The 12,360-nt window shown below is 58.2% G+C and overlaps 6 protein-coding genes across 6 annotated transcripts; 3 read left to right on the top strand and 3 right to left on the bottom strand.

The window, feature by feature from the left end:
• The first annotated feature begins 117 nt into the window (after nt 1-117).
• EV422DRAFT_510670 (HIT-like domain-containing protein) lies at nt 118-1,111 on the top strand. The gene is given in 6 exon segments (XM_053068948.1): nt 118-189; nt 278-367; nt 378-380; nt 555-570; nt 671-780; nt 853-1,111. The coding sequence occupies 6 exon segments, from the start codon at nt 163-165 to the stop codon at nt 1,009-1,011; spliced, it is 405 nt and encodes a 134-aa protein (XP_052929809.1). The 5' UTR covers nt 118-162; the 3' UTR covers nt 1,012-1,111.
• Nucleotides 1,112-3,729, bottom strand: EV422DRAFT_510668 (uncharacterized protein). Its single transcript, XM_053068947.1, has 2 exons — nt 3,274-3,729; nt 1,112-3,188 (listed from the first exon to the last, which is right to left on the bottom strand). The coding sequence occupies exons 1-2, from the start codon at nt 3,517-3,519 to the stop codon at nt 1,119-1,121; spliced, it is 2,316 nt and encodes a 771-aa protein (XP_052929808.1). The 5' UTR covers nt 3,520-3,729; the 3' UTR covers nt 1,112-1,118.
• Nucleotides 3,730-3,893: 164 nt separating this feature from the next.
• Nucleotides 3,894-5,753, top strand: EV422DRAFT_502345 (uncharacterized protein; the record flags this gene model as incomplete). Its single annotated transcript, XM_053068258.1, has 1 exon — nt 3,894-5,753. One exon carries the CDS (start codon nt 3,894-3,896, stop codon nt 5,751-5,753), a length of 1,860 nt encoding a protein of 619 aa, XP_052929807.1.
• Nucleotides 5,754-7,340: 1,587 nt separating this feature from the next.
• Nucleotides 7,341-8,354, bottom strand: EV422DRAFT_490627 (uncharacterized protein; the record flags this gene model as incomplete). The annotated part of the gene is made up of 2 exons (XM_053067476.1): nt 7,341-7,553; nt 8,058-8,354. 2 exons carry the CDS (start codon nt 8,352-8,354, stop codon nt 7,341-7,343), a joined length of 510 nt encoding a protein of 169 aa, XP_052929806.1.
• Nucleotides 8,355-8,756: 402 nt separating this feature from the next.
• EV422DRAFT_510650 (uncharacterized protein) lies at nt 8,757-10,320 on the top strand. Its single transcript, XM_053068946.1, has 4 exons — nt 8,757-8,905; nt 8,967-9,063; nt 9,378-9,998; nt 10,076-10,320. The coding sequence occupies exons 1-4, from the start codon at nt 8,896-8,898 to the stop codon at nt 10,083-10,085; spliced, it is 738 nt and encodes a 245-aa protein (XP_052929805.1). The 5' UTR covers nt 8,757-8,895; the 3' UTR covers nt 10,086-10,320.
• A 166-nt stretch (nt 10,321-10,486) lies between these two features.
• EV422DRAFT_510649 (uncharacterized protein) lies at nt 10,487-12,263 on the bottom strand. The gene has a single exon (XM_053068945.1). The coding sequence runs from the start codon at nt 12,049-12,051 to the stop codon at nt 10,744-10,746; it is 1,308 nt and encodes a 435-aa protein (XP_052929804.1). The 5' UTR covers nt 12,052-12,263; the 3' UTR covers nt 10,487-10,743.
• Between the last annotated feature and the right edge of the window lie 97 nt (nt 12,264-12,360).

Here is a 12,360-nt window from a genome sequence, read left to right as displayed (position 1 = left end):
GGCTGCTTGCGTCCTGTCAATATGGGAATCCCGCTGATTTCGACAGCGCGGTTCCGCCTGTGTTCTCCAGTTGCTTCGCTGTCACCCGCTGCTTCCCAAGTTCAACTTCAACCCTCACTTACCTTGACAGTCAACCATCGGGGAACCCATAACATCATCGCAATGGCAGCCAACTGCATCTTCTGCAAGGTATGTTGGGCCTTGCCATATTTGCAAGAGCTTGGTCCTCCCTATACCAGTCAAGCCCCTCACACGTTTTTTACTCTCCGACTCGCAGATCATCAAGGGAGCCATCCCGTCGTTCAAAGTGATAGAGACGGAGCTCACCTATGCGTTTCTGGACGTTGGACCTATCGCTAAGGGACATGTGAGTAATGACTGGTATGGGCTGCCTTTCCAATTTGAGGAAGCACCGAACGCTGACTTTGGAAGTAACAAACGCAGACTGTGAGTAGGAGGCGATGAGTGCACCGTGCTGGGTTACGTGGAGAAAAAATGATGGACTCAACAAACTTCACCATTGGATGCTCTCTTGCCGCATGTGATGCAAACAGTTGGTGATTCCCAAACGTAAGTGTATGGGCATGATGGGGAGTACGCGTCAGAAGCGAAACGGATGATGGTGACTCGATAACGGATGATGGTGACTCGATATTGTTTGATTTCCTAGAACATGCACAATTCATGCACGAGCTCTCCGACGAGAGTCTCGCTGACATCCTCCCCGTCGCAAAGAAGGTCGCCAAGGCGCTAAATGTGCCCAACTACAACGTTCTCCAGGTAGGTCATCGAACCGTTGTTATATCCCTGACGCACCGGCGTCTCTACTTATACCCCTCTCTCCCCTATCAGAACAACGGAAAACTAGCCCACCAAGTCGTAGAGCACGTGCACTTCCACATCATCCCCAAGCCCAACGAGACCGAAGGCTTGGGCGTCGGGTGGCCGGGCAAGGAAGCCGACAAGGCTGAGCTGAAGCAGTTGGCCGAGAAGCTGTCTGCTAGCATGTAGATTTCTGTAGGCTGGTTGATCACTTTCAATATAATGTGGCTTTGTAGATTACGAGTCATGTATGTACATACTATCCAAGTCCATAAAACATCGTTCTATCACTCTCATCAACTCCGTGCATGCGATACTGGCGCTCCCGCAGCAGCAGCCCCAGGCGCCGTACTCCAAAATCGCATCACCTTCGGCACCGCAATCCTCTCCCCTCCCTTACTAGTATCATCATCCCTCCACTTATCAACAACAACCGGCGTCACACCCTTCATCACCGTTGACGTCCACTCTCCCTCCCCACAGGACGACGCTGGCAGTTCGAAAAGACGTTTGGGCATCAACACCCGTTTGGTCTCGGCCGCGGCGCTGAAGGAGATGGGTTGCCAGGTTTTGAAGACTCGCGGACGGCGGCGGGGAGGTGGGGAGGAAGGGTGCGTGGTCAGGGCGGTTGTGGGGAGGGCGGTTGTGGGGTCGTATGGGACTGTGTCGCCGGTGTTGGATTCCTCTGTCTCATGTACGGTATCTTCATGGGCACCCTCATCCTCTTCTGCGAGTCCAACCCCGAGATCATTCCCGCTCGCAGGCTTCGTGCCCGCCCGCCAATCGCCTTGTTTGGCAGACGATCCCGGTGGAGCCGTGGAAGCTCTCACCTGCGACTCCCCACGCTGCTGCTGCTGCTGCTGCTGATTCAGATTGGCACCTGCGCTGTCCCCCGTCGGCGCAGTCCTCAACCTCTCCCTTCCCGCGCCACTACCCCGATCCCCAGTCCCACTCATCCCCCTCTCCTTGCCATACTCCGACTGCCTCGCCTGCGTTGGTTGCTGTGAAGCACTCATCCCCCTCCTCCCCTTCCCCATCTGCTCCACGGCAGCCGAGAGCGCTTCCTCATGTGTCAACACCGTCCCGCTGGTATCTAACATCACTTCCGCGATCCCCGTGTTGAGATCAGGTGTACCCCGACCACCTCCACGTCCGACACTGACACTGTCCCGCCGCGTGTCCACCCCGCCCTGCCGCGTAACTGCGATCATCGTCCCGCGTCGTTTGCCACCTGCACGGACGGGGACGCCGAATGCGTCGACTTCCATTGTCGTGTCGTCGGCGGGGATGGTGGTGGACTCGCCCGTGTCGATGAGGTCTAGATTAGGCGGTGGGGAGGAGCGGTCGGTCCGTGCGGTGCGGAGGTGGAGGGCGAACACTCCCAGGTCAGTATCCGACATCAGCGCCGTCGGCTCTTTCGCCTTCCCACCACCATTCCGAGGTGGTGGCGTCCCGCTCCTCCCCGCCGCCTCCCCGCTCCGCAGATTCCCCACCACCCCGCCCCCCGTCGTCCCCCGGCTCTGCACAAACGCCACGGTTCGTTTCCGGTTCCTCGTCGCAGACGTGTACATCGCCACCCTGCTCGCCAACCGTGTCCCCGCCGGGCCGGCCTTCTCCTCACTGTTCTCCGTCTCTTCATCCGGGATGTCTTTGTCTAAATTCGGGTCGTTGTATTTTTCTTTGAAGCGGCGGAAGGCGGCTTCTGTGCGGAAGACTTTGGGAGGGGCGGTGGCGGTGGGGGATTGGAACTGGCCGGCGGCGAGGAGGCGGAGTTGGACGCGACGCCAGATCTGTTTGCCTGTGTCGGCGGTGCTGGGTTTCTGTGATTGCGTTGTGGGGGTGAAAGGTTTGGAGGATGGTGTTGTGATGGGACGGCTCGCGTCGTCGCCGCTCACATTTCCGACCTCGTCAGCAGGTATTCCTTGTCGGCTAGGCGGCGGCAGTACTTTCCGCCCCGCCTCTGTCCGAACCATGCGCATGTCGGCTGCTTGGGCGTGGTAAGCTGCCGATTTGTGCAGGGTGCGGGTGTGGAGACGTCTGGGGTGGCTTTTCGCGTTGGATGCTAGGCGTCGAGGGTTGGTAGGAGCACGATGGTGAACCGCTGCATCACCGTCTAGATGTCGGTCTTCGGAAATGAGATTCGTCATCGACCGCCGCGGAAGGGATACGTCGGCGCTGCTTGTCTGGAGCCCGGTAAGGACGGTGCGGGAGGGGTTGTGATGCAGTGGAATGGATTGGATGCTGCCTGTGTAGACGGGTGGTGGTGCTTTGGGTGGATGGTGCTGATTCGAGGAAGTGGTGTGCGCGGGCTGGGACTCATCTACGGTATCGGGGATGCGAGAGATGGCTTCGAGGTAGCGACGGCGCTGTTGGTGATGTGAGTTACAAAAGGGACTCATGAGCGCATTCTCGTTTCCAAGATTTTGCACGAAGAGACATCTCCCCACTCACCTCCCTAACACCCTCCCTCCGTGCCCTGGCCTCCTCCCTCTCCCTCGCGACCCTGCGTTTCTCCAGCACCGTCGACCTACGATCAATCGCGGCCTTCTGCACAGCAACATGCTCGGCGAGAAGCGTGCGGCGGGTGGCGGCTTCTTGCGCTTTCATGCGGTCGATGTAGGAGAGGAGCTCTTCGGCGCGGCGGAGGCGGAGGAGTTCTGATGCGGATTGCTGTTGGGTGAGTTTTGATGGCGGCATTTTTTTGGAGGATTTTGGGGCGTGTGATTGTGCTTGGGATGATGGTTTGGCTGAATGATATACTGTAGTTTACACCTAATGAAAACCGTGGTTGGAAGAAGTGACGCTATATATGTAATCGCTTGGAAGGTATGCAAGGCACGGAGGGAAACCAGGCCGAGGAGGGATGGGTGGAACAGCGAGAGTGTCCGAAGGCGAGAAAAGCCCGCCGTGGGAGCCCTTTTCGACAGCGCGCGTGCCGTCACTCTCTTCCCCTTTCGCCCTTCCCTTCGCCGTCTTTCGAGCGGGCATCGGACAGACGCTCAGCAGGCATCAGCCCCTCCTACTGTCGACTCTCAAACCCCCAGAACAGCAACACAACCTCACCCCCACAGATGCAGTGCACCCAATCCCAGCCCCCACCCCCCATCCCACCCAGCCTCCTCCCCCTCCTCACAACCCGCGGCTTCCACGTCCACCCAACCTGGCTCTCCGAATGCGTCGCCTACCTCCGCTCCTCAGCCCCCGCGCCAATCACTACCGACGCCCAGCTTCTCGACAACGTCGTCAACCAAATCCTGCTCACGGACCTCAAGAGCGGGATTATTACGCGGAGGGTGATTCCGGGGAATGTCGGGGATGCGCATGGGGTTGTTCTTGGAGCGGATGGGGGGAGGAATAGGGCGGTGGTGCTGCAGGTGGAGGATGTGATGGAGGTCGGGGTATCGAAGCATACGTTGCTGGAGATGGTGATCGACCAAAAACCCAAAAAAGCCGAGCCGGGGATGCCGCCCACCCCTGGGATGCGAAATCGTCCACCGGCAACAACGCCACCACGCGTTAAACTCCCGCGCAAGATGCTCCGGTTGGTCTTGACGGATGGGTTCAGCTGCATCACGGCGATGGAGTGTGGGTTTATTCCGGGGTTGAGTGTTGATATGCCGTTGGGGGTGAAAGTTGGGGTTGAGGGGGGGATGGTTAGGAGGGGGGTGTTGTTGTTGCATACGGGGGTGTGTAGGGTGTGGGGGGGTGGGGTTGCGGAGATGAATGCTGTGGAGCCGGCTGTTAGGTTGGAGGGGGTGTTGAGGGGGATGGTTGGTGGAGGTCTGGGAGGTGGAGAGGGGGCAGGGAATGGCCATGCGCATCCAGGCGGTGCGGGAACTGTGAACATGAATCAGGGTGGTGGGAATGAGAATATGCCGCCGGCGATGCACGGAGGTGCGGGCGGGACATCGAAATCAACATCAGCACAACGATGCACATATCAAGAAACAACAGCCGCACCAACAACCCGTCGTATCTCAGCGCTCCCCCCTATCTCCCACGCAACAACCACCCTCGCACCACCACCACACCCAGACCCAACCGACTCAGACATGGACTACGACATTCCCCTCGACATCGACCTCGACCTCACACACTACATCCCCGAAACGCCCCTTAAAACCCGCCCTCACCCCTCCATCCCTCACTCCACAACAACAACAACAACAACAACAACACTCATAGACACCATAACAGAAATCGAATCCGACAACGACGACGACCTCGCCTTCGAATCCGCCCTCCTGGCCGTGGAGCACGATCTAAGTCTGACGTCGCAGCAGATCGTCTCGCCTTCGGTTGCGAGTTCGGGGTCGACCACCTCTGGTGGAGATGGGACACCTCCAATCAACCATAACGTCGCCGTTGGGGTCGCGTCACCTGCGCATGTTGTCGACGTCGAAGAAGCACCACCACCACCAAATAAACCATCCCCCCCAATAATCAAAACCCCCCTCCGCCGGCGTCGCAAACTCATCCCCCGCCACGCCACCAAACGCCCCTCCCCAACAACAGCCAACCCCTTCCTCGACCTCTCCGCCGCCCTCTCACCTGGGTCCAATTCCTCCGACTCCGGCGACGAACAACCCCTCCCCAACGAAGACTGGGACAAAGACTTGACCGGTTTCGTAGTCAGCAACTCGGCAGGGTCTACACCGTCTTCTGCCGTCAAATCGGTGGGGAAATCACCCGCGTCTCTGAGAGCGTTCTACGCCAAATCTCTCCTGTCGCCGGCGGTCGGCGGGTTGGGGAGACGGGTAGGCGGGGGGTATCGGTTTGCATGGGGACGGTCGACGCCTGGTGTGAGACAACGGGGAGGTGTGGGGGATGGGGAAGATGGGAGTGGGGAGGAGGAGGAAGGGGATTTGACGGGGTTTGTCGTTGCGGATGATGAGGTTGAGATGGAGGAGGAGGATGTTCCGACCGTTTGAGGAGGGGGACAGTAGACTGGCATCCCGTCCCGAAGTTGCAACTGTGGCAACACGGATGTAGAGATGGGCAATCGGGAGATATTCCCCGCCGATTCGGCTGGAATACGGATTCCCGTACCCGCGGACGGGACTCACCGCCAGCACGTTGCAGGCGCGTGCACCAAGCGCATGTAGGGGCGGATAAGTGTCACCTTACTCCTGACGATGCGACAACCCACGACGCCAAGCCAGACCCCACCCTCACCTCGTACCCCCCCCCCCTGCGGTACGCACCCTCGCTCAGACACGTTGCAAACCTGCCCCTCGTCGACTTGCTAAACCAGCTCTCGACACATGCTTCCCATGGGACGCAGGGACGCAGGCGGGCCCAACGATCAGAACCGGGATCCCAGCACCACCCCCACCCACATGCACGCCAAATCCCGCCATCCGGTCCGCGCATAACCCCCCAGTCTTCACGACGACAAAAATCCCCGGGCGTGGTCATCATGTTCTTACTCGTTCGGGGGGGGGGGGGGGGAAGGGGGGGGGGCCTTTCGCTACACGGGGGATTTGGCCAAAAAAACGGGGCTTGCGCAGATCTACATGGCCGCTCAGAATACACCCCGTTTGCGAATTCTATCTACCTTCCCCAACCCCCGCACACCCGCCGCCGGTATCTCACGCACCCAGTTAGTAGTCCCGCCGTCCCCAACGCCCCCATATCCGATACATTGATCCCCCACTGGATATCCCCCCCGGCGTGCCATCTCTCCCATGTTCAGGGTCAGGGTGTGTTTTCATGGCGAGTCGTTTGTGGATGTCGGGAGGGCAAAAAAAAATTGGAATGGCGTATGTATGGAGTCCTTGGTTCCTCGCATGTACCGTTTCTGTGTTTTTTGGGGGCGTCAATACATTTGTGGGTCTCGGACTGTGTATAGTCATGTTTATGTGACTGCTACAATTGGACGAGGGGGGAGTTCCATGTCTGAACCCCCTAACCAAGGGAACCGCCCCTAGGGGATTTGGGAGTAGCGGGGAGGTAAACCGGTTGTCTTCCAGAGTCCCAGCTGGACGGACGGAAGAGGCTCGCTTTTTTTCACCTCCCGTGTGCCTGGACCATTTTTGCCCTCTGCGTTTTCAGGACGCCCCAAATGGATAAATTCGCTCTTTTCCGTGAACCTGTCTCTTTTTCCCTGCCGACCGGCCCGCAAATCTTCCCAAATCCCCCACAGAAGACCACACAAATAGCGATAGGCACAAGCGAGGTTGGGTAGATATCCTGTAGTTTTGTATAATGGTTGTGGGTGTATATCCATGGGTGGTGGTTTCAAGAGATTTTAGGTCTAAACGAAGGCCAAGTCGCGAATGCGCAGCTTAGAAACCGACGATGAATTCGCCGAACCTGTGTGAGAAGAGGGGAGGAGGAGGATTTTGTTAGTTTGTGCTTATCGATGTCGATTGTGGCGTGAGAGTTTCGCAATATGCTCCTCTTCTCCCTCATCCAGAAACCCCAATCCCTCCTCTTGGTCCTCCCATTGTCCCAAATCCCCACACCCCGACCCAAATCTCCTCCCACATTCCCAAAATCCACTCCCAGCGAAATCCCTAGAATACATACCTCTCGTAGTAACCAGGCACCTTCCACTGACCACGCTTGACCATCTTCTCGACGGTCTTGTCGAGTTCCGGGTAAGCCTTTGCGACGTCGTCGACGGTGAGCTGGTCGACGGGGCGGGCCGTCTCGATGTTGGTCAACAGAACCTTGAGCTCGTCTACCTCGCCTTTCACTTTTTGCTGCGTCTTTTGCGCTGCCGCGACCTAAGATTGAGAGAGAGATGGGATCATGAGTTTGTGGGAATTTCGGACTGGTGGACTCAGATGCGTGGCAATTCCGGTGGGAATCTCGGAGATGACGGATGAAAGCGATAACCTGCTCCCTCCGCTCGCGACAAGAGTGCTGGGTTGCGGTGGGCGGAGCGTGCTCGCTTCGCTCGCAAAAAGCGCAACGCTCGGCGATGCTCGCTAAAAAACCGTTGTGGGGGAAGCATTGCGCCAAAGGCGCAATGGCAACTCGCTCCGCTCGGGCTCACTACTCCTCGCGGAGGGTTTGCTCTGGTCGCCCTCGCGGGCACCCATAGGGCTGTCGGCCTCAAGCATCCCTGCACCTCGCTTCGCTCGCCGCGGTCAGCACTCGTCCTAGCTCGCAGCGACCCTTGCGCGAAATCACCATCACCGCTTTGGCTCCCTTGTACGAATCAACCGCACTCGGTATCCCGCGGGCTCTGCTAAGTATCTCTCCCTCCTCTCTGCGTCCATACATACCGCCTTCTGCTGCTGGGCGTCGAGCGCACGAATCTGCTCCCTGAGGTCGTAAGTCGCCGGTTTGAAGCTAGTGAAAGCCCTTTCAGCGTCGTCGACCACCTTCGAGTTCTTCAGCACCGAGCGGTAGTGGTTGAAGTCGATGACGGTAGCGTGGTCCTTGAGATCGGCGACGGTCTTTGTGAGTTCGATGTGCCTTCTGCGGAAAGCGTTTACGGCGGCGAGGGTGTCCGGCTTGAGCTTCTGGCCGAGAGTGGCCCAGTCGACCTTGACGGCCTGGCGAGTGGCGGGGGTTGCCATCTTTGCTGCGTGTGCGGTATATGAGGAAGGATGGGGAGGGGGGGAGATAGCGCAACGACAGGTCGACGTTCTGGGGGGGGTCAAGACGAGGATTGTTGTTGTCGTCGGTCGGGTCCCAACGGGAGCGCTTCGCCAACGCCCGTTTGGGTTGCGCCCGGGGGGGTTAGGGTTGCGCGCTCCCGCCCCTGCACGTGGGACCCTGTGGCAGACAGATGATTTATCTATTCGCGCAGTCAGTCTGACGAGTCATGCAGAGAGAGCAAGACGGACATGACATGATTTACTTAGCAGCCCGCGCGGGTTCTAATCTGATTTGCGAGGAGGCTCCACAATAGGAGTCTCGCAGTAGGGGGAGGGTGGGTGGACCAGCGCGTTGAGAAATCCCTTCGCAAAAGTTCAAAAAGCAAACACAAAACACACACAGACAGACGGTCTGGCAACTGGCAGTCGTCGTCCTACTCGACCTAACCCCCTTCCTCTTTACCTCCACCCAACCCCCGTCAACTACTCCCCCAACAACCCCCCCGAAAACTCACCCAAAATGGCTACTCGTAAGGTCAAATGAGTGCCACTTCCCACCGTCCGCTCCTACTCACGCATGGTTTCGAACAGGTGCTCAATTCGAAAACAGCAACGACATTGGGGTCTTCTCCCGTCTCACAAACTCGTACGCTCTCGTCGCTATCGGCGGCTCTGAGAACTTCTACAGGTACATATCCGGATTCCGCCCGCACGGCAGGGAACTTTGGAAGGGGACGCTGGAGTTGTGAGAAGGAGGAATGGCAGAGTTGGAATGCGGATCGGAATGGACGTGGAAGTGGGGGATGATATAGGGAGGATGGTTGAGAGTATGGAAAGCACGGAGGTCACTAGAAGGGTTCAGCCCATGGAGAATCCCGCTGGCGAGGAAGCTCCCCGTGGAATTGCAGGAGATCAGCCCATTCTCTCGAACAAGCCTTTTTCGTATGCAAAGCCGTACAAGACACCTTCTCAATCTCTATCCTTCCCTCCTCTCTCACTTAGCGTCTTCGAATCCGAGCTCGCAGACGTCGTCCCCGTCGTCCACACCTCCATCGGCGGCACCCGTATCATCGGCCGCTTGACTGCCGGAAACCGCCACGGCCTCCTCCTCCCCAACACCACCACCGACCAAGAAATGCAGCACCTTCGCAACTCCCTCCCCGACACCGTCGCCATCCAACGCGTCGAAGAGCGTCTCTCCGCCCTCGGCAACGTCATCGCCTGCAACGACTACGTCGCCTTAGTGCACCCAGACGTCGACCGCGAGACGGAAGAAATCATCGCCGACGCACTCAAAGTCGAAGTCTTCCGACAAACCATCGCAGGCAACGTCCTCGTCGGATCCTACTGCGCGCTCTCAAACCAGGGCGGCCTCGTGCACCCAAAGACCTCCGTGGAGGACCAGGACGAGCTCTCGTCGCTGTTGCAGATTCCGTTGGTGGCGGGAACGGTCAACCGCGGTTCGGACTTGATTGGAGCTGGGTTGGTGGTGAACGACTGGAGCGCGTTCTCTGGGCTGGATACGACGTCGACGGAGCTGAGTGTGATAGAAAGCATCTTCAAGCTGCAGGATGCTCAGCCGACGTATATTGTGAATCAGATGAGGGATTCGCTTATTGACAGGTATGTGTTTTGAGACACGTCTATACGTTTATCAACAAACGATCATCTCATTGACGTATTTTCTCTTCCGACCACAGCATGGCATAAACAACCCTCTCACCGTCCTACACGTCCCATACTGTTGCGGCCTTTTCGCCGCATCCACCTTCAGAATCCCAACCCCACACATTCCACATATTTTCCACACACAACCCGCATAGAAAACACCCCACCAACCCGCTTGCTTCAGTTCACCCTTCGATCCCCTTTTATTTTTATCTATGTATATATTACATACACAACATTGTTTCACACATACTTTTTTGCATGCCTTATATGAGATGGGATACGCCGGGAATCTGCTATTTAGTTATCTGGAGGCCCACATCCCCGCTTTTGCGTACCAAATGCGGCTCACAGACGCATCCCTGGCTTGCTTGTCATGTCATGCTGGCAAGAATGAGGACGGGCTACCCATTTGCTTCCGACTATTGGCGCGCGGCCGTTTTCGCTCTTAGATGGAACGGGACGCATAAGCCTCTGTCCGGTGGAGTATTGTCCCGAGGTTGCGGTTGTCACATCATTTCTCGTTTTCTCGCGATGGGACTCGCGTATAAATGACGCAAGATTGTACATTTACAGCACGTTTCTCGTCTACGAAACATCCATGTGTTCCATCTCCGCCCCCAACCGCTATCCTACGATTCTCAAAAACAGTCCTATCCTACACCAAATCTACATCAAGCTGAATTCAGAACCCCCCGCATCACCGCCCAAACCCCTCCGGCACGCGACACCTAACCACCCCGCGCTGATCATACACCCCGCTCACGAACGCCACATCCTCCTCCACATCGACCTCAAACACCGTCGACCCCGCCACCACCCCGCCGTCATCGCTCCACACCCTGCTAATGCTCCCATCCGCGGTGATGGCGTCCGCCCACGACGGGGCGGTGGGTGCGTGGCCCTCCGCAAAGGCGAGGAACGCGAGCGCGCGGGGGTGTCCGACGGGGGTGAATGTGTCCGTGACGGGGTCGTATCCGATGTTGTCGGGGACGTAGTCGAGGTTGTATCGGGTGGTGAGTTCGAGATGCGGGGGTGTGTGGCTATCTGTGGACGGGTGGTGCCGGAACGCGAGCACGTCCCCCCCGCTGACCTCCGACACCAGCACCAGCCCCTTCCCGTCCGTTGCGACCCCGTTGGCGCTGCGTAGACCCGTGTACGCCACCGAACAGTCCACGGACCGGGTGAAGTCGCAGTAGGTGAGCCACGCGGAGGGGTACTGCGCGAACTCCTCGAGGGTGCGGAGGGTGCCGGAGCGGGCGGCGTGGTCGTTCGAGACGTAGAAGGCGGTCGGGGAGATGGGGGAGAGGTTGTTTGGGGTGTAGATGTGGGGGTGTTGGATGGTTGTGATGTGGTTGAGTTTCGTGTGTCGTTCTTGTGGTTCATCCAAAGAGGAGGTGGTGGGGGTATAATCGAGCACTTCGACGACCGAGTACAGCGCCGTCTTGTTATACGGCACCTCCGCCCTATGATTCACCACAAAGAGCCGCACGGTCCCGTTCTCCAGTCTCAGACTCGCCATCCCATGCGGGTGGAAACTCGGCAACGGGGGCTCGATCTCCAGCTTTGTCATCCCACCCTCACTTTTCCCGTAATGGTACGCCCAAACAGCCCCCTCGGCGCTACTCCCAAACTCCGCGTCCAGAAACCCACTACCGGGCATCCACCCGCGCGACCCGTCAGCTTTCCGGCGGACGGGGTCGGAGCCCATGAATGCGATCTTTCCCACCCGGTCCATGGCGATGTCTTCTACATTCACGGGATATGCGGCCCCAAACGCCTTCCCTGCGTCGTCTCCATCGGTGAGACGAACACACGCCCTCTGCCCGACATTCTTGACCGTGTGCCGAAACAGGCCCAGGTCGGTCCATAGCTCGGGGACGAAGCGGTTGAGGAGCGTTGCGCCGAGGGTGGTGAGGTGGAAGGGGCCGAGGGGTGTGTCGATTTGGGCGAGGGCGGATGGGGTGGTGAATAGGAAGGGGAGGGCGGCGAGAAGTGGATGTTTCATTGTTGAGATTTGTGTGTGTTTTGGTGGTGACGTGGGCGGCGATGGGCGACGCGAGCAGGCGGAACTTGATCAGCGAGCGGGGCTTGAGCCTGTTGACTCGACGTACACTATGGACCGTCGGAGGCTCTTCCTGGAGGGAGTGGCAGCAGTTGCAATATGAGGTGCTGAGGGGAAGGAGTGCAATGGGAATCAATGGGTTTGTTAAGGGGGCGTTCGAAGACTTTTGAGGCCCTTCCAAAGTGGGCGGGCGGGACTTGTGAGCAAACGCGCGCGTCGCACAATCCGTTCAGCTTTCTCGCGGGCATTTCG

This window comes from Fimicolochytrium jonesii (genome assembly GCF_025526975.1).
Source record: "Fimicolochytrium jonesii strain JEL569 chromosome Unknown EV422scaffold_1, whole genome shotgun sequence".
Lineage (NCBI taxonomy): Eukaryota > Fungi > Chytridiomycota > Chytridiomycetes > Spizellomycetales > Powellomycetaceae > Fimicolochytrium > Fimicolochytrium jonesii.
The sequence above is the reverse complement of the archived record's forward strand: the minus strand, read 5'-3'. Positions and strand labels throughout refer to the sequence as shown.